This window comes from Lonchura striata, chromosome 13 (genome assembly GCF_046129695.1).
Source record: "Lonchura striata isolate bLonStr1 chromosome 13, bLonStr1.mat, whole genome shotgun sequence".
NCBI lineage: Eukaryota > Metazoa > Chordata > Aves > Passeriformes > Estrildidae > Lonchura > Lonchura striata.
This window is the reverse complement of record NC_134615.1, coordinates 6,568,088-6,594,701: the sequence shown is the minus strand read 5'-3', so window position 1 is coordinate 6,594,701 and position 26,614 is coordinate 6,568,088. Positions and strand designations below refer to the sequence as shown.

The 26,614-nt window shown below is 39.2% G+C and overlaps 1 protein-coding gene across 2 annotated transcripts in view; it reads left to right on the top strand.

Annotated features, from left to right (window-relative positions):
• Positions 1–26,614, top strand: part of CDH8 (cadherin 8) — a 156,088-nt gene that overhangs the window by 90,658 nt on the left and 38,816 nt on the right. For both annotated transcript variants that reach the window (XM_077786269.1, XM_077786268.1), the window contains 3 exons: positions 1,299–1,486; positions 4,175–4,428; positions 12,014–12,150. In XM_077786269.1, coding sequence (XP_077642395.1) covers positions 1,299–1,486; positions 4,175–4,428; positions 12,014–12,150 — 579 coding nt within the window. The remainder of the gene's footprint in view (positions 1–1,298; positions 1,487–4,174; positions 4,429–12,013; positions 12,151–26,614) is intronic.

Here is a 26,614-nt window from a genome sequence, read left to right as displayed (position 1 = left end):
CAGACCACAAAGTGTGGACAGCAGTGTAAATGATGAATGCTTAATTTAATCTCCCAAGGCACTTCATTGCTTTGGCTGCTCATTGTTTTTGAGCCATTATAGATATTCTGAGGAATCTTGATGATCTCCAAATTATCTCTAATAATTTAGCCTAGGAACATTAGAAACAAGTCACTTTGGGACTTCATTGTGTAGCTAATACATGTATTTATGAATTCCTGAGTCTCCTTCCTATTTTCAGCTGTTGCTACTGCAATCAACTACAACAGGTAAAACAACAACTCCAGAACATTGTTTTTGGCAAATTATTACTTGCACTTAACAGATTGTCTTAGAACAACAGGGAGGACAGAGAAGAACAAGGCCAGAATCCCATGTTAAAAACTGTTTTAATGGTCTCTTCTATTATCCTTGAATTCTTTTTGCCTATTTTAACTCCTGAGCAGCATTTTGTTTGATTAGACCATGCATTAACCTTAACTTCAATGAGAGTATATTATAAAGAGGTAGAAATATAAGGACTCTAGAAGGAATTGTAGGTATAAAATGCTTATCTTCTGGTTTTTAGAGTACTGTTAAGAGCAGGGAGATACAAAAGAAAATGGGTATTTTGCCTTAAAAAAAATTCTACCTAAAATAATATATTTAAATAGATTTTTGATGCTTTTTTGCTTAAAAGGTTTGAAGCAGGTGTAACAAAAAATAAAATGCCAACAATTTGAATAGCAATTTCAAATGGATTTTAGTGGAACTCTGCAACAAATAGGAAACACAGTAATGTTTACTATGAAAAGTTGTTTCCAGTAAAGAAAAAAAAGGGAGTTTCCTTGAATGTTTCCTGATTAGTTTCTTACCACAAAGAGAGGTGGAAGAGTTTAAACAAACTCAAATTGCATTTTAAAAAGTAGTAAATATTTCAAGTTATGTAGAAAATTTGTTGTGAAGTAAAAGCAAAAGTTTCTTGGTTGAATTGTAACTCCTTGTCAATAAAACATCTGTATAAAAAGGTAAGTTCTGCAGTGTTGAAAGGAGCTCAATACTTGTGTTTGCCAACACAAAACATCCCTGCAAGGCAGGAGGAGGAGGCTGCTGGAATGGAAAAGACACTCACCTGCAGTAAAGTGAATATTCTTGTGTGAGGACCATGCTCTGCTGCTTCCAGTCAATAACTTGTGTAAATGGGGCTTGGATCAGTTGCTCATCTCAAGAGTTGGCACTGGGGACCTGTAAACATTGAAGAGCACACAGGGGACGTTGGGACCAGCTTTAATGTTTAGTCTTTTCCTCTTATTTGTAAGGTCTCTATCACTTCTCAGTAATGGAAGATGTTGCTCTTGGTGAACCAATAGGAAGGGTGAAAGCAAATGACCTGGATATTGGAGAAAATGCTAAATCATCCTATGATATTATTGAAGGAGATGGAATGGATGTATTTGAGATTACTACAGATGCCCAAACTCAGGACGGCATTATTAGAGTGAGAAAGGTAAATCATATCTCTGTTAAAAACATAAATGTTCATTGTACATGCAACTACCCAGCCAGATTTGGCTCTGTCAGAAGATGCTGGATTTCCAGGGATTCTCTTATCTATGGATGAGGTGTCAAGCCAGTGGAGAGATGAAAAGGGGTGTACTGGCCATGTTCTTCTGAATTTTCATAGAGAAAATTGACCACTGGGGAGGCATCCATGGGTGCTGGAAATGTTAATCTTATCCAGGCTCCCATGTGGTTGCATCATGCAGATTCTGCTTCCTTGGATCCAAAGGAGAAGAGTAGATTAAATTCCACTGTGGTGGTGGTTTAAACTTCTGAAAAATCTTGGCTGAGTATTCATCAAGTAACTTCTCTCAATTATTTGATTTCCTGTGTAGCTGTTCAGAGAAAAATAAATCACAGAGCATTAATTAAATTACCTGATATGTGAGAGCTTAGTCTTCAACCTGTCTCTCAGGTTGTACTGTCTTCACCCAATGAACAGGGATTTCAGTGAATTTTCAGTAGTTTCACGTGAGAAATGCCAAATTTGGGCCCTAATGAAAACCATGCTATCTCTTCTATGCTTTTACAGTCTTGATGTGTATAAGGTGGGGTATTTGCATGTACACAACAAAAACACCACCCAATTATGTACAGAAATATGGGGAGAGGCAGCATAGAATTCAACTCCTCTAGTAAAGCCAGAGAAACATTAATTGCAGATTTATTTGTCATTATTTTCCAGGGAAGGAGAAAAAGCTGTTCCTCATGCTGTGTTCTGAAAAAGGATATTAATATAATTTATAGCAGTGGCAGAGGGTTTTAACTGCATAGCACAGATCACTCTAAATGAATCTTTGTTTATAAAAAACAAAAGTAAGCAAAACCCAAACCATGATATTCCAGTGAGAAAAGGTGAATCCAATGAGCACAGGTAATTAATATTCCACTTGTACCTGTCATTAAAGAGGTCAGGCAGATTGCCTGTCAAAACTTTGTGTTTTCTCTTTCTCAGTGAGTAGGTCAGCACTGTAGATTTATAATAAATGGATGTATATTTATCTAAATTCACATTTGTTTTTCTAAAGAGAAAATGATGATATACATCCCAGCTCTTCCTTACTGTTATTTATTGTATGCTGTGGCCTCTCTTGTAAGCTGAGGCAATTAGCCTTTTGCCCCACTTCCCTTGGCTTTATTTCATAACTGAATCTCAACCATAATGTTGTTTCATATTTTCATTTTGACAGCAATAATAATTTTGGTTCTAGTCCACTAGATGATGTATGGAGGGTACTGCTCACCAACAGATTTTCTTCAGCATAAAATCATGGGCTTTAGACAATGCTGAGTAAATTTTCAATATGATATTCTGATTAAGCATGACTAAATGTATTGGGGTGCTGTCATTTCTGTAAAGCTTATGAAAAGCAATTGAAAAAGTGCTACAGGAGCCATGATTGGCAAATTGTGAATATGCTGATTTATAAATCCCCATTCATAATTTCAAAAGCATACTAATTTAAGAGGTGCAAAAGAAGCAAGATTTTCTTGTGTTTACTAGAATTTGTGAGAAAGAGCAAATCCCATTAGAGCTTGATTCATACCTGAAAAAAATCAACAGAATTTGAAGATATACATATTGAAGGCTTTGACAGACTTCCTGAAGATTCCTGTTTGTGCTCTTGCTGGTATTTGCATTACAGATTCAGAGTGTCTATGTCCTCTTCTTTTTATCCCTGAGACATTATAATGCAAATCTTAATATCTTTCCAGTGCTTGGCAATTTGCATCTTTGAAATTTGAATCGTTGTGAGACACAAGAGAATTATGAAGTGAATATACTGATGTGCTTCAAGACACAAACTTGAATCTCCCATAATGAAAAAGTCTAACACTCAAAAGTGTCACAGATTTGGGGTTTATTTGGTGTTTCAGCCCCTTAAATCCACTGAGTTTTCATCTTTTATGAGTTAATATAGGACTGTAAAATAGTAAAAAGCAGTGGTAACATGGCAGGTATATTGATAGAGTAAAGTAATTTGTTTTGTGATTCTGTCTGTGGGGAAAAAAATAAAGATAAAAGATACTAAAGTAGAAATTGCTACGGTTTTTAGAAATTCCTGAGAGAGGTCTACCTCATTTACTCCTATAAATGGAAATACAGAGGTACTTGTAGTGCAAGAATATTGAAGTACCTTCTCATATGATTAGGTCTACATTTTGCCTCTTCTGTCCAACAAATAATAATTTCTAGTTCTTTGCATTTCTCACATTGTTCTGGAAGTAATAAAATATTTATTCTTTGTGAAGCCAGTGGAATTTATTTTCTTATCTCCAGCCAGGAAAGCACTGATGAAGTGCATTATTGGTATGCAACTTGTGTCATCCCAAACAAATTTGTAGTGTATGTCTGATATGTAATTGTAATGGTGTAATTCACGAGAGGGAATATTTCAGTAAATTTCTTGTGAAAAACAAGGAAACAGTGCTGTTTTCTCTGAGGCTGGTAAATAAATAGATATCAGTATGTGCCTAGAAAATCTGGAGGTTGAATTTCTGGGAGAGGGAAATAACTGCATTAAAACTCATTTCATGGGCTTAAAAATGCACATAACTCCCATCCATCAGCATTTCTAGCACCTGTTTTCTGTGGCCATCAATAAATGACATTTATCTTTATCCTTCTCAACAGCCACTGGACTTTGAGACCAAAAAGTCCTACACCCTGAAGGTGGAGGCAGCCAACATCCACATTGACCCTCGCTTCCTCAGCGGGGGCCCCTTCAAGGACACAGCAACCGTGAAGATCGTGGTGGAGGATGCTGATGAGCCCCCAGTCTTCTCCTCACCCACTTACCTCCTGGAAGTACATGAAAATGCTGCTCTCAACTCCGTGCTGGGGCAGGTGGCAGCCCATGATCCCGACGTGTCTTCCAGCCCTATAAGGTAGGGCTGCTTGCAGGTGTTCTTTGGGAATGCTACTGGCTGACCCCACTCACTGTGTGACTGTTTTCCTGCTGTTCTTTTTATGGGAAAATTCCTGGGTAGGATTTGGTTTGTGATGTTAGATTTACCAGCTCAGATCATTTTCAAGGTCCCCAAATGCTCCTTGCAATAGTGGTCTTATAAAACAGAGGAATGCAGTGAAAATAAGAAATGTGAGTGGTTCTTATGAGAAATGAGGTTGGATGGGGTTGAATCATCAGAGAGTATCTCTGCAGTGAATTTAAATAATCTAATAGTGTCTGCATTAACAATACTGAGTTTATGCCACGCCAGTTGTAGAGTTGTTAAAACGTATTTTGTATCCCTTTGTCTAAACCCATTCCTGGTTTAAAGATACAAAAGTCACAGATGATTATGCCCATATGACTTCTGCATCTTCAGTTTATACTATTTTCCCTTTTTGATCTAATTTGAACAAAATATTTTATTCCAGTAGGATCAGATCAGTGAGTTTTATCTAATTTTATGGGCACACATGTTCCCCTCCTCTTTGGTAGTGATTGGATGGTGTGATAAGTGTTCCAGAGCACATTCTGCTCTGTAGTACTGCCTGCTAAAACATTAGGAAAACCAATACTAAAATGTGAAATTCATAGCAAAAGTATATGTGGAGAGAGTCTATTTAATAGTTGTCATCACTGTGCATTGCTGCCTCAGGGAATTTAGGCCAGGCAGCATCAGGACGATGAGAGGATGATGTCAGCTGTTATAATTCATCATTTTCTATCACTGTGATTTTCTAATCATTGTCACTTCCATCAGGTTTGTTGCAGAGCTGGACTTTAAACCTTTACATAGAGGCCCTGCATGACACTTATCATAGTATAGTATCTTCAGAATTAGAAATTGAGAATTGCCAACATGTTTGGATGCTTTAGGACTTGCGTGTGAATATGCTGGGAGAGTATGTTTGAGTTTTACAGAACTTCCTCCTGAGGGGCAGCTCTGATCTCCCCTCCCTGGGTCAGAGACAGCACCCAGGGAACATCTGGAGATCAGGGAAGGTTCTGTGTCCCCAGAGGTGCTGGCACTGCCCAGGGAATGGGCACAGCCCCGAGGCTGCCACAGCTCCAGGAGCGTTCGGACACCAGGGATGGACAGGGGGATGCTGGGAGTCTGGGCAGGGCCTGCAGGCAGACTCGATTATGGGGTTTTTTGAAGGAGTTTTGAATGAGTTAGAGATGGGACCTCTGAGATTTTCAGATGATGCAGTTTATTTTTCTTATCTTCTACATAAACAGGAAGGGTGAGCTCAGCTCGTATCTTCACTGAGTGGTTCAGAAGGTCACAAGACCTTTAGTTACAAGGTCTTTTACGTATTTATTGACCAATAAAACACTGTCAACAAGGATTTTTTTTTTTTTTTGATCCAATCCTTAAATATTTCATCTTATGGATCCATGCTACAGCATGAGCTTTCTTAGCCAATCATGTTATAACACACAAACCTACAATACTGCATTCTGAACTCCTTGTTTACCGTTGTAGCTACTTCTATTTTTTCTGTATCTTAAACTCTGAAACTCTAAACTTTACTTAGCTTAACATGTCTCTGCTTTAAACTATAAATCCACATCCTTGCTTCTGTCACCTAAGTTTGGAGGCCTTTTCCAAGGTCTCAGATCAAATCCTGTGTTTAATTCTAAGCTTTGCCTTACAAGTCCAAAGTTCTGAGAGTTCCTTGCATTTCAGATTCCAACACTCAGTAATCCTTGGGGGTCCCTTTCCACTCAGGAAATCCTCTTATTCTATGATTCTCATTTCTGAATCAGACCCAAAAGCAGATAAAAACAGCATCAGCTACCATAGATTCCTAAACAAAAACACCATAGAACGGCAGGGTTCAATCTGTCACAGTTGAAGCAGTGGCTCCATCCCTGATTTTTTTTCTTGCTGCTGCCCACTGGTGTCTGTGAAAAGGACAAAAAAGATCCCCTGAAAGGAATGTGAGACCAGCCATGGTGACAGCAAGCGGGCTCCGTTCCCTGCACTCCAGCTCCTCAGCAATCTCTCTGTCAGTGGAACCCCAGTTCCTTCTCTCTGCCCTGCCCTGCTTTGCTCTTGGCTGGGTCCTGGCTCCTCTGCCCCATCCCCTCTGCTCCTCATCCCAGCCTGCTCCACCCCTGCCTCACTTTTACCTTGCCTGCTTTTCCACTCTTGTTCTGCTGCCCTGGAATTTTTTTCTCACCTGTCTCAAACTCTTAATAATTCAGAAAAAAACATAATAATTTTACAAACCTACCTCTGTTCTAAAACTTAGCCTTTTTGTTCTGTCCAAGCCACAAAAAAATGGATCTGAGTAAAAGATTTACCTAGTTTCCACTTTTTCATCATTTTATAAATCAAGAAACAATCAAACTTCTAAAAACAAAAATACTTTGTGTTTGTAAACTGAATTAGAAATGTTATTGCTCATCAGGTCATATAAAAACACTTAGCATACATGAAACAGAAATGGCCAAAATAAATTAAATTTTTTAAAAGGTAATTTATTAGTATGATTTGTATATTTTCTTTAAATAATAGATACAGTACTTTATAAGATTTAATATTATCTAAAATATTGGCTTAATAGCTAATTAAGGAACATACAGAGCCAAATTTTCTGTGCAACTTTTTTGCGCTTGTTTGCTTTCCTGATTAATTTCGATTTATCTGGGAGAGCTCTAGAAAGCTCAGATTCTTCAGGGATTTTTTTGCATAAAAATATTTTAAGGACAGGAAAAATTTCAAGTTAGTAATTCTACAATTAAAAGAGGGAAAATAGTAGTTGGAGACAAGTAGGGAGCAGAATACTATTCCTTTCTTTCCAATTTGGAACAAAACAGAAAGCTGGCATGTTCTAACAGAAACATATTCAAGCAGTGGTTTTATTGATTGGAATCTACATTTCAGATGTTTCTTCTATTATTGAATCATGTATATGATACAGATTGTATGCATATTTTCTATTATACCAAAAATATCAAACTTTAGTTAAAAATCTGAAAAATTACAACAAGCTGTTCTAAAACTGGTGGACTGTTTTAATGTTAGTGTTGCCTGGCCTTTTAAAATCCCTTTTTTTTCCTTCAAGACAGAATTTTAGCAGGCAACAACGAATTGTATTTCAAGGAAATTACATTTTCTCAATAGATATCTGTTCTATCAATATTTAGCTTAGACAGAGCTACTGTGTACATTTGTTATAAAAAGCCAGGCAGCACAAACAAAATATGAATCACCTTCTGTGCTCCCAATACCACGTCTGCTTTGCATTAGTCTGGTACACAAAGGCTCCACACATTCAGAGGATTGCAGTGCCACAGATGAAATCAAACTTGGATGTCTCTGAACATGGGAAGAGTCTGGTAATTGAGTCAAAAGATAAAATGTTAAAGAATTTTAAAAAGTTATTATAAAATACAGCCTGGAAAGAAGCTTGTGGTCTTAGGGGAAGGTGTCCTTGCCCAAGGCACAGGTTAGAATGAGATGATCTTCAAGGTCCTTTCCAACCCAGACTATTCTATTACTTTATTTTTTTTTTTTTCTTTTCTTCTTCTTCTTTTTTTTTTTTTAAAGGAAAAAGAATTGTTCATCCAAATTTCTGGCCAATTCACCAGTAGTTTGTTTTTAATGCTTGCTTAGAAAATATAAAGCATTGTCTGAACTTTCTCCCACTTGATCTGAAGGCAGAAAGCCTCTCATAGGTTTACAAGCAGGTGTGTAGATGGATTTTGGGGCTGTCCTGTGCAGAGCCAGGAGCTGGAATTCGATGATCCTTGTTGGTTAGGATATTCTGTGATCCTGTGATGTTTCTTTTAATTCATCAGCTTTAAAATAAGCAACACAAGCTCTTTTTGATCCTTAGTTGCCATTGTGCAGTGCATAATGTTTAGGGGCCTCCTATTTTTAAGGCTGATGGTGAAAAAACTTTAGAGAGTTAGGTAATAATTGCAAATAATTGCAGTTTGTTGTGTTCCAGCCCAGTAATTCCAGGATTTAGTGTCAGGGCCACATCAGGATGCATGCCTGTCTTTTGGGAAAGGGCCTGTGAGGCTCTGCTGTGGGCAGGGTGGCACATCCTGGGAGCAGCTCTGGCCTGGGGACATCATCCCCTGCTAGCCCACAGCTGTGGCTCCAGCAGTGCTCACTCCATGCTCCTGGTGTTGCTTGATAACGATGCTCTCTTCATCTGCAGTGAGTTATCTTGGATAAAGCATGATCCAGGCACATGGCAAAAGCATGAGCAGTAATGCTTCTTCTCTACTGCAAGTGCCCTCCTATAAATCACTGCCCTTCAGTGGCTTTCTCTGTGGAGAGATAAGATTCACTGGAACAAGTTTTCCTCATTCCTTTCGGCAGAGATTTCATCTTTGGCAGCAGTTGATCATTTTCTTAATTCACAGCAGGCCTTAAAAACCCAGACCCAATATTTGGTGCCTCCCCAATGGTGCAGTTGTTTATCTGACACTAAGTACCCTGTCCAGTCAGTCTGGCATTAATAAAAATGGTGATTTACCACTCCTGGGGTGTCAGTGCTGAGGTTAAAATCACAGAAGGAGCAGCAAAAAAAGGATTTCTGCTCCTATTTACATTGGTGCAAATAAGGAGTAAATCAAATAAAGTCATAACAGCAACAGTGCTAGAGCAGGACTGAGAATCCTTTCCATGCTTCTGTTAAACCACTGTGGGGTTGTTCCTATAATTGCCATAGCAGACTCATAAACTAACCCAAACTTCCCAATAACATGTGCTGGCTTTATGGCAATTTCAAAAAATATTATTTCCCAAGATATTATTTTCTCATTTTTAGAGAAATATATGTTTTATGTATGTTTTATGGATCTGACAATGCATTCCCATTAAAAAGAGTTACAACACCATTATCATGAAGAGGAAACTGCCAATGTATCATTAGTTTTCCCAGGTTTATGACAATGCAGATTTTATTTTTTGGTTTTGTAACAAATATTTATCATATTAAAATGAGGAGAGGGTTTTACCTCTTTGTTGTCTTGCAAAGACACACAGCTTATGTTAAAAATGTTTCCTCTTGAATTGCTGGGTTTGTGTTGTGAGTAAATACTGCTGGGATGAGATGAAATGTGATATAATAAACTCACAAATGTGTCACTCCCTCTTTTATAACTTCAAAACCTGCATGGCAGGAAGGCCGTGAGTAGAAGTTTAAGGATCCTTAGAGAAAAACTGTCTTTCTTCAAAGAAAAAAAGTGGAATTTATGTCAACCCCAGGTCAACTAATCACTGAATACCATATGAGCATTTAACATTTTATTTTGTTTGTGGACTGGGAAAATTTCTTATATGTTTGGGATCAGTAGAGTTCTTTCATCATCATTGCCTAAAACTTGAAAATGAAAAGAAAATTTTAAGTGATGACTTCTTACAAACAGCTGACTGCTGTCTTTTCAGGTATTTTCTTGAGCGAAACCCTAAATCTGTGAAAGGCTGTAAGGTATTTTTACTAACTTCACTAGTACCAGAATTTTACTTCTAATTATTTAATTGGAACTAGGGAGACTTCAAAATATGGTTAAGATCTATCTTCAAAATTGATTGCCTGAAGTTAAGTACCTACAGCTTTATTCATCCACACAAGTGACCTGACTTTCAGAAATACTGAGTTTAGTGCAGTTCCCATTAAACCATAGAGAACTGAGTATGTGGAGCTCATGAGAAAATCAGTTTACTTAAATGTCCAAATACACATGCATGTGTCCAGCTTTAGGCACAGATATTTGGAATTTGACTTCATATTTTTTCTGGTACTCTTCTTACCAAACTAGTAATTTTTCAATGAGTAAAACTAGTTCTTCTCAGTTTCAAACAAAACAAGCAAATATCTAACAAATCCCATTTCATAGTTAAACTGGGGTTTTCCCTCTTAAATCCATTACTTGTTAAGTATCTTAGCAGTGTGATCAGGTTAGTTCTGAACTCTGGCAATGCAATATTTAAACACTTAAACTTTGAGATTTTGATAAGTTTTCATCATTTAGAGCTCTTTTTGAGAGTGAGCTGTATCTTACAGACTGCATTGCACAAATAATCTAATTGCAATGTAACTTTTATTCTAAATATGAAAATGTCTGATACTGAAATTAAAAAAAAAAATGAACACAATAATCCTAAGCTTTGAAATCAGATGCTAATGCTGTGTCTATTAAAATTGATTGTGTTGGCTGGAATGAGTTCGAGTTCATTGGAATATATTTATTGTAGTGTATAAAGGGACCTCCAAATCAGAATATTTTTTGGAAATTGCTTCTGCTAAAGCACAAACAAGAATGGAATAGCTGATTTTCAGATAACTATGCCATTCTCACTGTAGTAAAATGCATTCTTTTACTTTTATTGGGGTATTTTAATAATGTGCTTGCAGAAGGTAGAAAAGTGATGAGAAAGTGACAGTCTGGAAACACTTTTTTTGCCACTCCATAAGGTAATTGAGTGTGATACCTTATTCTAACTCACCTAACTATTCTGCCTTGCTGTAATGCAGAACAGATGTAAAAACTGCCAGCGCATGTTGGTAGCTTCTGTAATACACAGACACAAAGGCTTAAAAGGCTTTTGTAGAAATCCACAATTAGGATTCAGTAAAACCCCTTGAAGTCAATTTCTGTTAAACCATATCAATAGTTTATCATTCAACTCCCTCTTTCCCTACCTTTCCTGTCAAGAAACTGAAGGCTCAGTTTTGTAATTTAGTTTCTTTTGGTGAATAATTCATTAATAAAATAACTCTGTGCAAATGGACAAACATAAAAAGCTTTCTGGAGATCTGGACCTGAGCCTTTTAAATCATCATCCTGCTTAATCACCATTGGAGCAATCCACTGCAGCTCTGGCTCCCTGCTTGGGCTGCAGAACTTACCTGGACATTCACATTTGCAAACTCTGACTACCTGTCAGATGGAACTTGTTTGGTTAAAAATCAGTGATTTCAACCCACAAAAGAATCAAGCCCCCAGCATTTGCAGTGATTTATAGGAAAAAATGGTGATTCACTGTGCTCTGCCCATGGAGCTGCTTGAGCCATAAGCAAATAATGTGTTTGGTGAATCGTTCATGCTTCGTTAATCTGAAATTTATTGGTAAAAGAAAATTATTCATCCCTTTTAAAAAATGACCACAAAGCCCACCACTTTTGTTGCTTTAATAGATTACTGTTGAAATTATCATCAGTTACTGTGAAATACCATAGAAGCTGTCCAATAAATGTGATGGATTGTGTAATTAACTCTTGATCAGCACTGTTTTTCAGAGATGCTACCCAGTGAACCTGAGGACACTTTACGACCTTCACACTGGGTATACAGCTAATTATTCCTTGGGCAATAATTATTAAGTTTTTTTAGCCTCAGTTTGTCATTTTGTCTTCTAAATTATTATGCTATTGAGCTTCTCAATCCATTTGGCTATAAAACTGCAGCTCTCAGAGGGCTCCCTAAATTGTCTCTGTGACTGTATGGATTACACCAACTTCATTAAGTAGATTACAGGGATGTCTGTTTTGCAGGTTTTCCATTGATCGCCACACTGACCTTGAGAGACAGTTCAACGTCAACGCAGAGGATGGGAAAATAACTCTGGCAACACCCCTGGACAGAGAAACCAGCACGTGGCACAACATCACTATTGTAGCCACTGAAACCAGTAAGTGTTTGAGTACTCTGACTGTTCTGGTGGGTTTATAATTGATTTTGACAGGCTGTGCAGTGGAAACTTTATGTAATTCAGTAAAATAAAATGTATTGGGTGTTCAAGATAGAGAATTTTGGAAATAAGGCTTAATTTTTGTGCAAGCTCATTTTATTTTAGTTTTCACAACAGCATTTTTTTTTCCCAGTGAATATGGCAAAAGATATTCTGAAGCAGTAGATGAGTACAGGGTATTCAGAGTAAACGTTAAAAAATGGTTTAAAAAGCACAAACCAAAGCCTTATAGTTAGCTCTATTAAGACAGAAAAAAATTAAAGCTTTGCTATTGTAGAAGTAAATTGAAGGCTCAACCCAGACGTTCTTAATTCTGAGTGCTATTATGTTTCAGAGCCATAAATGATTAAGCACAGGGGTAATGTTGCATGAAAGTAGTGCTGTTGGATACATATGGATGAGTTTACTCACACCCTACTCTCAATAAGAACCTGCATTGTTCAGGTCCACAGAGCCATGGTGGCTGCTCTGCAAACCTGAGTCAGGAGATCTGCCTTGCCTGGCAATATGGGTCAGAGATTTTAATCAAGGAGAATTCTTAATTAATTTGCAGCTGCTGACAAGATCACACACGGCAGTGTGATTTATTATTCATATTAGCACTGTATTTTAGACAATGCATTTGACACAAGCGTGTTGAGGCAAAGGAGCAGGCGGGGAAGGTGGGGCTGGCACCCTGTGTGGTGTCCTGACCTGGAACACAAAGCCTGGAGCCCTCTGTTCTGTTCTGCACTCAGGGTACAGCAGGACCCATTTGGGCACACACAGAGCCAGCACTGTAGGAATATCTGCCTGCAGAGCTTGGTGACCAGTGCTGCTCACTCCTGCAGAGAGAGATGCCTCATGCCATGTCTGCTTGTCCCCAAATCTCTGCTTTGAAGGATACAGCATTGTGGTACAGAGCATTTGAAGCTCGGTTTCACAGTGCTATAGACATGAACATAATTAATTGGTGGATAAAATATGGTTATTTGGCCCATTTTTCTTGTCTAATATCTTTCCTGTGGTACTTGTTGGTGATGAAGATAGACAGAGAATACTGATTCGGTGATCAGAACTGAATTTATTGTGGACTACCAATGCTTATATAGTGTTTTAGGAAGACTAGCAATGTTTACTACAATGATTAGGTTAAAATCACATACAAAAAGTTATGCATATTACAACATCTCCTGCTTGCAGAGTTTAATGAAATTTTCTTTCTCCAGTGAACCAGTCTGATTGAATCTTCTTTTAAAACTTTTCTTTGCTCTTGCTAAGGCATCCTGTTATCAAATCTCTTATGCTAACCAGGTCCAAGGTCCAGCATCTGTCTTGTGTCCCAATATCACAACAGTACTTGTTTTCAAAACCAAACCTGTTAGGAATCCCTGACACATGGGAAAGGTGGGTCTGGGTGTGAACTGAGCTCCCAACCTCCAGTCCTTGTACCCTGTGTTCCTCTGACCCACCTCAGTAATTTGGGGATTTCATTGCCAGTAGTGCCAACAGTGCCCTGTCACTGTGCCATCTTGCAGCCAAACAATACTTTGATAAACTAGCAAAAATAATCTAAACTTCTCTGCTTGCAGGGAAGCCAAGCCACAGGGAAGCACATGAGGAAAGAAAGGAAGGTGTGGTTTCATCAGGCATACTTTTTCCACTTCATATCTAACCAGTTAATAATTTTAATATTTTTAAAGGAAAAATATATAACATGTCCATACAAATTTTCTCAGATCATGAGATTTACCAACACCATGAAAAGCAGAATTATTAGTTTATGATTCATCACTCTCAGATGTTGGAATAGTAAAAGTAAAGTGAAGTCATTTTGCAATTTGTTTTCTCCAAAAAGTCAAAAAGGAACAAGATAAAAGGAATAATTTTGCAAGACACTCCTCCAGTTCATTTTTATATCTCCTTTACATGTGTGTGTCATAGCAAAGCTGCCAGAATTGTACCTTACTAAGCCACACGAGCATGAAGTCTTCCTGTTGGATTTTCATTTTTTTGAAACATAATTATACTCAAGAATTTTGTAAGAAATCAGCCTTGTCATTAGACTTCATGGGAGCCTCAGCATCTACTGCTATTGTAAAATTGCCTCTTATCAGACTGGCTATGAAAATAATAATGCAAATCTTGTTCTGAGCATTTGTGTTCCTGCTGATGGCTTATTTTTGCATTCCTAATATAATTATTTAACATTTACATAAAACAAGAGCTTAATTTCATAGACTACTGTCTTTGCTTATTTAAGTGAAATTATTTTTAAGCTCCTCAAGCAGAAATTAAATTTCCTTGTAGAACTGTCAAACAGGGAAAAATGGGCATTTTTAGATTTTTTTTCCAAGACAGTAATAGACAAAATCTCTGTTGTAAAATAAAAGAAACTGTTGGAGGCAGACACAAGCAACAAATGCAAATGCAAAGTGTGTTATTATAATGCCTTCACTGACAGTCTTATTAATGGACTGCTGATCTCTCACAGGAAAATAAATTTGTGGGAATTGTTTGTGCAGGAGCATTTCCTCTTCCTGGGCTGGCTGCTTCCCAAGGCTTGTGCAAGGCTCTCCTCTCCATCTGCAGGGCAATGACCAAGCCATTTAACTGCCATTAAATTTGCTTACTACTCATAAGCCATCATGCTGGATTTTTATTTCTTGATTCCCAGCATGGTAGATCTTAGATCATATGAATATGTCCTAATTTAGCAACACTTTCATAAATAAACACCAACTTTTGGCAAACCATAATCCACTATTTCAGAGCTTTGTGACGGTAAGGTACCTGCATCTAAATTTGTGCTCTAAGTTGATTTAATTTTTGGTGGTTTCCTGCCAAGACAAAGTTATTTATTTGTATCAGCCCCTCAGCCACTGTCTCAGGTAGGAATATTCCAAAGCAGGATTGGTGTGGCTGAATGAAGCGTTACTGATTCTGCATTTTAACTTGAAATGGGGGTGAAAATCCTCAGGCTCAGACTGGCTGATCTTTTTAAAAGTGATCAGATTTAAAATGTGTTATAGTAATAATAATTTTAAATTTAAAATATTTTAAATATTTTAAGTATTTTTAATCTTAATGCTCCAAAATATTAATTTAACTCTTTCATGTCTAGCAAAACAAGGCAGAGGAAAGTGTGAGCCAGTGGGGAATGTGATTCTTCTACATGTACTTGACAGGCAAAATACCAATTTGGGGTTGTTTTGTGGGATTTTTGTGGGGTTTCTCATTTCGTTGGGTTTTTATTTAGAAGACAGACATTTTCTGTTCTAATTCATAGGCAAGTGTCTGGCCAATACTTGTTCAGACATAATTCTTGCTATTGGTAACAAGTAGCATTACCATTGTATTCTGAGACTTGTGCAAAGTGAGACATTTTAGATGGTGCTGTTCCCTCTTTTACTTTCCCATTGCTGACAGACTCTTTTGAAGGAGTTTCTGGTTCTCTGCAGCCTTGGTTTTCAAGGACTTAAACTGGCCAGCCAGACTAAAGAAGAGCTGCCTTGAGTGGCTCTCCCTCACATCTTTGCCCAGACTTTTGTCTTGCCTTTGCGTTCTGGTTCCTGAAATGCGTGGCCAGTGCACAGGGCTTTTGCCTCCTGCTAAAATCCCAGAAGCCACGGTGCATTCTGCTTGTGTTCAGGGACACACCTGGTGCACTGGCTTGGTTTGCAAGCTGCAGGTTGAGCTCTGGGTAGGAGCTCAGAGAGACAGGAAGATGTGACCTGTGACCCTTTGCATGCCAAGGGGTCCCATGACCAGCTGGGTGAGGGACACCCAGAGCCAGGGCAGGAGCCCAGGGCTCAGGAAGAAGAGCCAAAGCTTCCCTGTGCTCAGGCTGTGAAGGGATAAAAGCTCAGGATAAAAGTCTTTGTGGGGTCCCTCCTCAGAGGCACAGCCTCAGGCTGTGGCTGTGTTACTGTGCTGGGAATAAATGGCTTTATGGAACGAGAGATCTGAGACTCTGCTGAGAGAAACCTGGGCTGGAACCAGTGAGGAAACCTGCTCTGGCTGTGAGTGGGGTGTGGGGAGTCAAGAGGGGACCTGGAGCTGCTGATGAGTCCCAGCAGTGACAATGTAGGGTGGTGGGAATGTACCTGGCAGAGAGTCCCATGAATGGTCACACTGGGAAGTTCCCTTTAATAGTTGCATGCCCACAAGAGTGAATTCATTAATCTTTTTGTGGTTACTAGAGATTAAACCAAGCAAAGAGCCATCTGTGGAAGAATGAACTGAATGAGATTAACATGGTACAGATGATGTTTAGGTCATACAGGTAATATTTAGTTGCTGGTTTCAATATGTCAGATCTAGCTACACATTTTCCTTTAGACTCTTTCTGCAGCTTTAGTCCTCTCAACTGCTACCCTTAAATTTGTCTACTCCTAAATATCTTTTGCACATTTTTTCTATTGTGTGATTTCTTACATCTCTTTCTTATGGATCAAATTAATTTTTGTGTCTTTGTTGCTTAACATTTTTCCTCACTTGTCTCCTCTGTGCTGATGAATTCTGCCTTATGGATTTTCAAGAGAAGATAATATTAGAAAGAACCTTGACATCTTTGAAAGATACATCTGAAATGCAGGATTAGGGCGTGCAGAAGAAATACACTCATGGCAAGGGTGAGACTCAAAGCTATTGAACCTGTGAATTGATTCTTAAATTTTCTTTCTACATTGCCATTCACCAAGTTTACCCTGCTGAATGGAAAGGAACAGGAATATCAAGGTGGTGAAAGTCTGGAGGAAAAAGGTCCACTGGCAAAATGATTCCCTGAGAATGAACCTTTGTGCTCTGTGGATATAAAGGGTGAATGTTGTCACTGACCCTGGACTTTAAACACTGACCTAATGAGATTTCTCATTAGTTTGTGGTGTAGCTGAGACTTACATGAGCTTAAAGTTGTAGCCAAGGTTGGAGGATTTATTTTAAATTTAAATGCTTGAGAGAGGGGTGAATGTTAGACTTGTTCTGTAAGTCAGGGTTGATACTGCTGCTCATGTGTTTGAGCTCTCTGGAGCTGTATCCTGAACAGAAAAGGAATCTGGGGACATGTGCAAGGATTTTTGACAGCCTGAATTGCAGTGCAGTAAGAATGAATGATTAAATTACAGACGTCTCTTTTGGTGCATCTTTTTTTATGTGTACAAAGGCTCATCACATCTTTGGTTCTTTGCTACTTGCTTGAAATGAATTTTTTACCATTCAGTAAAATCTGGTGAAGTCAGGATCCTAAAAGTCAGATGCGATCTCATTTTCCTGAACCCACAAATACATTTTTTCACTGTGTAGATTACAGTTATAGCTGTAGCTCCTGCTCCCATTGACTGGCTGCCAATTTTGCTGGGCAGTGAAGCAGAGCAGGGTTCAGTCTGGGTTTAACCTCCTCAGTATTCTCCCAGCTTCTTGCACAGGTTTGCCAGCACTTACCATGTTACGTGTTGTCAGTGCTAGTCAGAGGAAAAGAAAATCAAATAGCCATGACTTATTTATTAGACCATTTTTTCCTACAGATTCTGAATGGAGCTCAGAATCACTGATCATTCAAGAGATCAGATTGCCAGACATGGATAAGTCATGTAATAATTAAACCCTGTTCTCTTTCTGCTTCCAGGTCCATGGATTTCCATTTCCATTTTCTAATGGCTGGAACAGCCACCTTGCAGATACTTCCTAGCACACTCACAATGTGGGCCATTAATACTAGGAAAATGCCCATCATTGCTGGTTAATTGAAATAACAACAGCAGTAATAAATGGAGAACTGGTGTAGTTTGAAACTAAAGTAAAACTTATCTAAGAGAACCTGGTTTAACTTAGCCTAGAAATTTATTAGCAATAGAATTTGACTGCACATTCCTCTGATTTAAATATTAATATCCTGATATTTGCATATTCATCCCTCCAAAACTGAAGATGAGATCTGCTTGAGATACAGAATTTTAGTGAATTCTTTGGAAACAAAATATACTGCAATGTGTTCAGTATTAGCAATGCTTATCTGAAATTATCTTTTTTAAAAGTGAAGTAATTTTTCCCCCAGAATATGCGTATTACATAGTTCAGCTTCCTTGAATGACACCATAGATTTCAACAAGTAAAGACTTCTAAATATATTCCACTTGGCTGGCTCATATTTGTGACAAACACATCAATAAATAACAGAAAGCCTGGCTCATTATCTCTAAAGACAGCTAAATTATGATCCCTTTAAACTCTCCAAGCCTGCTTTCACTCCATGTACCACTGAGTGGACTACTCAAAGTTTATATTTTCCACTGAGCTGTGTTATGATTATTTGCAGCACTTCTCTCTCTTAGGCTGGATATTGGGCAGGAATTGTTCCCTGGCAGGGTGGGCAGGCCCTGGCCCAGGTGCCCAGAGCAGCTGTGGCTGCCCCTGGATCCCTGGCAGTGCCCAAGGCCAGGTTGGACACTGGGGCTGGAGCAGCCTGGAGCAGTGGGAGATGTCCCTGCCGTGGCAGGGGGTGGAAGAAGATTATTTTTAGGTCCTTCCAACCCAAACCACTCTGGGATCCTGTGCTCCTCACACTCTGCACATCACAGCCACAGACACACAACAGAGCAGTCCACTAGGGAATTCCAAAGCCAGTGCCTGGGACAAGCCTGTGGCCTGGAGCAGTGCTTTTAGCCAAGGTTTAAATGCGGAATGAAGGGTTTAAATGGAATTTCTGCTGTCCTTATTCTGCAGGCACTGCAGTCACAGAGATGTTATTTTCATTGGGATTGACTTCTTGATCAAAGGGTTCTTGGCACTCAGCCCCATATGCCAAGCAAGCAGCACTCCCCTGGCAGCCTCAGCCCCCTGCCCAAGGGCTGGGCAAAGCCTCAGAACTGCCACAACAAGAAGAAATTCTCCTGAATAATTATTCAAAGCAAGAGGTGAAAATCTAGACAAGATATTGAAATGTAAATGGTGATTTGACCACAATAAATATTTTCCAGGCCCAGAGCAGAGGCATCTCAAGGACAAACCTGTGGGCTCTGACACAGGTAATTACCCACACCAATGGCATTCTTTGGAAATGAAGAAGTATGAGGCAATTTTGTCACCTAATGGGAAAGGGCATAAAGCCAGAAAGGCTCTATATGGTTTACCGAGAACATAAATAGAATAATTGAATCATCACCCAGCACATGCACTGCTAAAGTTATCTATAGTGTGTATTCCTTTAAAAAATGCAAGGACACTAATTAAAAAGGAAGAGAGACATATTTCTTCAGAACAAGCCTTCAGCTACAATGTACTTTTAATGCCATGAATACCTTTGCTTTCATTATGCTTTCATTTATTTAATATTATTTAGGCTTTTATGGTAAAAATAACTATAGGCATTATTAGCAATAATTCTAACATTTTAGAGTTACTTTGGTACATCATATAATTATCTCTAACTTAGGGCTGAGTAAATTTCAGTAAGTTTGAGAAAGAGAAGGAAATAAGCCTTTATGGAGGTTTAAACAAGAGAAGCTCAGGAATATTAACCTTTTCTGCTTGACCTTTTTGCTCTGGTTTAGTGGAACTCAAACTATATAATCCATCATTTTCACACTAAAACATGGAATTTGCTAAGGTGTTTTTTATCCTTTTGCACGTAACTAGAGGGTTACACAGAGCTCCTCAGATCCTAACGGGTCATGGAAGGTTTGCCATTGGGCCGTGGGGGGCTGGTACATCTTGTCAAGGTAGTTTGCAGTTCTCAGATGTGAAATAATGCTCAAACATAGCACAGATTTTCCCATGAGTGTTTCACACAGCTCAAGAAGAGCAGGAGAGGTGATCCACATGGATAATAGCATGGGAGAGGCTGTATTATGAGGAAATATAAATGGGAAAGGAGTGTGCTTGTGAAACAATCTCTGTGTGAAGTGGCCTCAGTAGTTCAGAAGCAAGCACTAAAATTCAGGTATGAATGCTGAGTAGAAGATGGAGACTTCTGATTCACAGATGCTGTGAATAAAGCAGCTAAGCCATTCAGGTTAAAAAAAAAACAAAACAAAACAAACCTAAGAAAGTTTAAAGAAAATAGTGAACATCATTATGACAAGGAAAAGGAGAGAGATTTGCAGCAACACTCTAAATGATAGTTCTGTTTTCTGGGCATTATAAATCCAGGCTGAACATCCAAGTTCTAGATTGGCAAATATTCATTTTGTAAAATTGTACAGGAGTTGGAACACTGTTCAAAGCTTAAAACACAAAAGACTGGGGCATTGGGTGGTGTTTGAGAAGGAAATAAGGTTTCCTGGGGCATAAAGCAGGGAAGAATTCAAGTAAGGAATACAAGGAATAAGGAATAAATGTACAAGAAATTTACATGACTAAGTAGTGCACAGAATATTTATTAGTTTGAGAAAATTTAGAGGCTGACCATATAGATATATAGCTGATATATAGATATATGTTATATTAGCAAAGTGCATCTTTACCCTGACCAACTGGCCATCTGCACTTTGAACATTTGAATTAGAACTTCTAAAGAAAATAAGATTAATCTTAGAAATACTGTGTGGAATTCGCCTCATTTGAGAACCTGAGTTCATCAGTTCTGAGCAGATTGGGACTGTCTGAAATCTCCACTGGCTCTCCTGCATGAGAGCAGGTCAGAGGGGTTTGTAACTCAGTATAATTTCAGTCAATCTTCTTGAGGCACTTTACTGTCTGGAATAAAGACTGAGCAGCATGCTCTGAGCTTTGGCAAAGGTGCAGGGCAGGAAAGAATGGAACTGTTTTCTGTCTGAAAAACAAAGAAGATGGTCTTTCTAAAGGTGCATTCTGATGTGCTGGAGAGGTCTTTTTTGCTTATTGTTGAAGGTATGCAAGTAAGAAGGTTTGATGCTGAACTTCTAGAGCCCAATTCATATCCAGGATATCTAGCAATATTCTATCTGTGAAGGAAACATAAGATTAATTAAATTGCACTGTTAAGAAAATCAGTCTCAGAAAGCAATATGAGCTCTAAAAGTAATGACATTTAAATGCTTCCATAATAAATTCTGCTTTAATAAAAATCTTTATTAAAGCATTTTGATGTTTTGTCTATGAGTAAGGGAGGGATTTTATTTGAGCTATAAATTATTTTACTTCAATCATGAAATCATTTCAAATAAAACTCCCCAAATATTCCAGACAGCTTGTCCTCAATCAGTCTGCTTATTGTTGTTATTATTGTTGCTAGTCATTAGGAAATTTCATAGCTAATTATAATTGACAATAAGACCTTGCATATCTAAGTCAATATTTTTATAAGGTTTTAATATGCATGAGGTATTAGCGTATTAATAACATAATTGCTCTAAAGTGTGGGACAGATTCCTGACTGTTTTATGGCAGCACAACTCCCTTGGTTAAGCTGGAATTGAAAAACACAGCAGCAAATCATGTCCTGGTACATTTGTTGTGTCATAATTTTTTTTTTTCTGTCAATTTCTTTTCCTGCCTGTCCACTGCCTTATTTTTAGGTCAAATTATTTTCTGTTGTTCAAAGACACCATATTGTTTTCTGGATTTTTTTCTCATTGTTATATTTAGAAATTAAAACCTGTTACTTCCTCACAATGATTTAAGGCATTACACTGCCTCAGAAAATCTGGAATCCTAATTAGGCTTGTGGTGCTTTGATCCACAAAAGTACAGATCCAGTGGCATTTCATCACACTTTTATTATTCTAGAGTGTATAATGAAAGTATCAGAAAGATGATTCTGAGGTTCTTTGTTTTCCTAACTTTTTTCCTTCCTAGTGGTGCTTGCCACAAGAAATTGGAAAGCCTTAGCTCAAAATCTTTTAGTAGCCTCTTTTCTGAAATGCTGGGCCTGTAGAGCAATGCTTCCTTCTTGGAGATGCTTCTAGAGATCACAAATGTTGCTTTTATATTGCTCAATCTTGAAGTTAAGTATCATTTTTCCATTTGCTTCATGTTTGATTTGCATTGGCCTTTTGCACAAAAATTTAACTGTAAAACTTCAAATATGTCTAGGTTGCCATTTCTTGTATTTGTTAATAAGTGCACTGCTAGTAAGCGTTAAAACTTGAGCTGTATTTTTAATTTTGCAGTTGTAATGATTCCCCACTTCAGTACGTAGCACAGCTAATTTACTGAGTGTGACATAACTGCAAACTTCCTCTTGACTTGTGTCCTCGTTAGAGATAAATAACGCTCAGTTAGACAGTGCTTTATCACAAATACAGGTTGTTTTCTGCCAGAAGTTGTTTCAGTTTGGTCTCTGGATATATGTGTGGGTGGAAGGATATCAGCAGTGTTGCTTTTTTTTATTGTTTTCCCTTAAGGATTTCCTTAGGATCGGTGAACAAACTGGAATTGCTTCATTGTCATAAACCTGATATGACTTCAGCAGCTTCCAATACAACTCTCTCAAGCAGTTCTACTAATACTTTATTTTGAATTATGCATTTGTTTACTCATATTAATGTGTTATATATCTTTATTATGTGCCACTGTGAATATAAACCTCACTGTGGTCAGAATTAGATATGCAGAGCAACCTCTAAGGACATGCAGTTTGCATTCAGAACATGTCCAGAGACAAGGACCCGTAATTCTTACTCAAATATTGCAAAGATGTTGCAATTTCTGATTAGAATGCCCATTCCAACTCTTTCCAAGTCTCATCCTATCCATTTATTCCCATTGCTTTCATAGCCATTTTTCTCTCCTCCTGCATATTCCGTGCATTCACAGGAGCCCAGGATCACTGAAAAGCCTCCAAGGCCATGGAGTCCCAGCCGTGCCCGATGCCCACCTTGTCCCCAGCCCAGAGCTCTGAGTGCCACCTCCAGCCCTTCCTGGGACACCTCCAGGGATGGGCACTCCAGACCTCCCTGGGCAGCCCTGCCAAGGCCTGAGCACCCTTTCCATGGGGAAATTCCTGCTGGAGTCCACCTGAGGCTGCCCTGGCCCAGCTGAGGCCGTTCCCTCTGCTCCTGTCCCTGTTCCTGGAGCACAGCCCGACCCCCCGGCTGTCCCCTCCTGGCAGGAGCTGTGCAGAGCCAGAAGGGCCCTGAGCCTCCTTTGCTCCAGGCTGAGCCCCTGCCCAGCTCCCTCAGCCCCTGCTGGGGCTCCAGCCCCTTCCCCAGCCCCGTTCCCTGCCCTGGACACGCTCCAGCCCCTCCAGGCTCTGGTGCCATGAGGGGCCCAGAGCTGCCGCAGCCCTCGGGGTCCCTGAGCAGGGCCAGCCCAGGGGACAGCCCTGCCCTGGGCCTGCTGCCACCCCGGGCTGGCACGGCCCCGGTGCCACTGGCCCCTGGCACAGCTGGGTTTGTGTCAGCCCCTGGCACCAGCACCCCCAGGGCCTTTCCCAGCAGCAGCTTCCCAGCCCCTCTGCCCAGCCCAGCTCCATGGGGCTGGGGGGACCCAGGGCAGGACCTGGCACTTGGCCCTGCTGTCCCTCAGCCATGGACCCGGCCTGTCCCAACCCCTCTGCAGAGCCTTCCTGCCTCCAGCAGATCCACACTCCCACCCAGCCTGATGTTGTCTTCAAATTGACTGAGCATGCCCCAATTCCCTCATCCAGATCATCCATAAAGAAACTGAACAGGAGTGGGCCCAACACTAAGGTCTGGGGGGACACCCCTGGTGCCTGGCACCAGCTGGGTGTGGCACCATTCCCCATTCCTGGATCAGGCCATCAGCCAGTTTCTCATCCAGAGAATGTGCACCTGTCCAAGCCATGGGCTGCAGCATGTCCAGGAGAATGCCATGGCAGCCTCCAAATCCCTCTCAGACGCAATAGGTGTGTTCCATGTAACCAGCACTTGTGTTATCCAGGACATGGAGCATCTCCTGTCTCTTCTAGTATTTGCTTGTTGGAGCTTATGCCACTGAATAGCAAGTGGTGACACCAAGGTGGAGCTTTCAAAAAATAATTGGGATTAAAGATAAATCACCATTCAGAGTCATTTGGAATAACCAGAAAGCCTCGAGTTTCAGTGTTGTTGAGTTTTTGGAAGGATGGCACAAGGTGTGGGGGTGGTCTTTGCTTCCCAATCCCCTCCAGCCCCGAGGTGGATATGAATTTCTTTCAGCATCCTCCGCTCCCTCCAGGACAAACTTAGGGCTCGCCCAGTGTGGCCCATGTTCTCATTCTCACTGCAGCAGAGGATAACTTCTCTCTTATCATGCACAGCTAAATCTAAATAGAAGAGGATCTTTTGATTTTCCCTTATAGCCAGGGTTGTGGTAGAAGAGGCCTTTTTCATTCTTGTGAACTACATTTGAGGGGTTGTTTTGCTTTTCTGATCTAGTCTCTCCTCTCCAAGCCCTTTTGATCTGTCTGTGCACTCAGACAAGGCAATATCATGCAAATACACCAAGCAAAATAAGATACTTCTGCAGAAAATTGCAAACCTTTCCCGGTTTTGCAAATGGATCTTACAATTCACAGAGTATCAGAGGTAATTACAGAGTAACTATTTGTGAAGCTGCTGAATAACTGCACATCTTCATGGCATGAAAAATAGCAGAGAAGTTGCATGTGTATGTCAAATTACAGCCTGACCTCGGATAAACAAAATGAGGGCTAACTGGTTCTATCAGTATGCCTTGTACCTGTAAGAAAGCAATAGGCTCCCTTTTAAACATTTATTATCAAGTTTTATAAATCAGTGTTGATCCTTTGAAGTTAGCAAAGTATCCAGCTGAAATCCCTGGTTTAACTTAAAGTATATTTTTATTTGAATCCTAGATTATTTCAAATGTAGTAAATAAATCAGTGGCAAGCAAAGAGCTGAGTGCAGGGCTAGGTGGAATATCACTTATGAAAAAAATTTGGTCTTTTTGGAGGCATGTCTCCATTTTCTGTATAATTTAGGTAATTGATTCAGAATCTGAGTGGTGCTGGGTTATATGAAATAATTGTAATATCTCATGTGCACTTATGTACCAAAAAAATATCCCACAGAAAAAGAAAGTGAGTAAAAACAAGACCTGAAGGATATGGTGTATTTAATTAACATTTTCTGCCATGGTGTGTGCATGTATCAAAGAAGTTTCAAGCTTTATTTTTTGTTTTAGTATTTTCAGCAACCTGAAAGTAAAATCAGTCCTTTAGTCCTAAGTGACACATCTCATATATTGAATAAAGGTAGGTGAGTGTGGCCTCCCCGAGTCACCTCTTTACAGAGGGAGTTGCTGAACTTTGGGAACCTCTTAACTCCAAATTCAGCTTTGAAGAGGTGGATGATATTAAACCACTTCTTAGTTAAACTTGCAATAGCCTATTGGTGAGGAAATAGAAATAGAGTGTGACAAAGCTTTGCTCTTGCCTCATTCATCCTTCTGGAGCCCACAGCAAAATAAACCCAGGGAGCTGGAGAAAGAAGACAAAACTTCTCGATTCTGTTATTATTTTTCTCCCAAAGAATGACTGAAGGAACAAACCTGAGAAATATGTTCCACATCCTTTCCCTTCTGTGCCCCTCCCACACACATGTACACACAGACACTCGCCTCAATCTGTGCTGCTCGGGCGAGTTCCATGTGCTAAAGAAATACAAATGGAATAATAATTAGGAGGCCGTGTTTGTTTCTTGTCTTAGCACTTCATACAGGAATTGTAAGTACTAAGTACTGATATGTTTATATTGCTATTTCAATAATCCACGACTTCTCATCCTTTAAAAAGACAATCATTTCAATGGGGAATCTAAATCTTCCTGCTGAACAGTTCTGTCTGGGTTTTTAGCTTGTTGTCTGAATTTTGTCCTAGCTCAGAAATAGCTTGTGTTCTGGTATTTTTAAGAGAAATGCTGGCAATTACTGCTGTCTTCCTGACAATGTTGGAGAGGGTTTCAGGCACGCAGCCTCTCTTGAATCAGATCATTACCCAACGCTGCAGACAAACGAGCCCAGTATTTGCTGCACTATGTGATTTCTAGAGTTAAGCTTCAACATAAATAAAACCTCTGTTTCACAATAGCATCTGTGTATCTAAGGATTCTTTAAGTCAGGTTTGTCAGTTTTATATGACAGAAAGATTGTTATAAGCTCTGGCATTCTAGAAGTAAAGGATTGCCTAAAGAAAACAACAACATAAACTGTAACAGAAGAAAAAACTTATCCTGAGGATTATCTTAATGAAGTCATCAGATAAAACTTTGATAAAGTCAGGGGGACTGGAGCTGTTAAAATACAACTTAATAAGTTTGAAACATAAGGGATGTAAACCAAGTGCTGTTGTTTTTTATTAAGTCACTGATTCAGATTTTGTTTTCATTTCTTTGTTAGAACTAGGTCTTCCTTTACTTCTGATTTAAAATATTATTATTGTAGAAATTTCCTTGAATAAGAGAAGCATGAAATAACCATTTCCAAATCAAGTGGTGGTGGTGGTGGTGATGATGATAATAATAATAATAAATGAGTTATTTTCTAG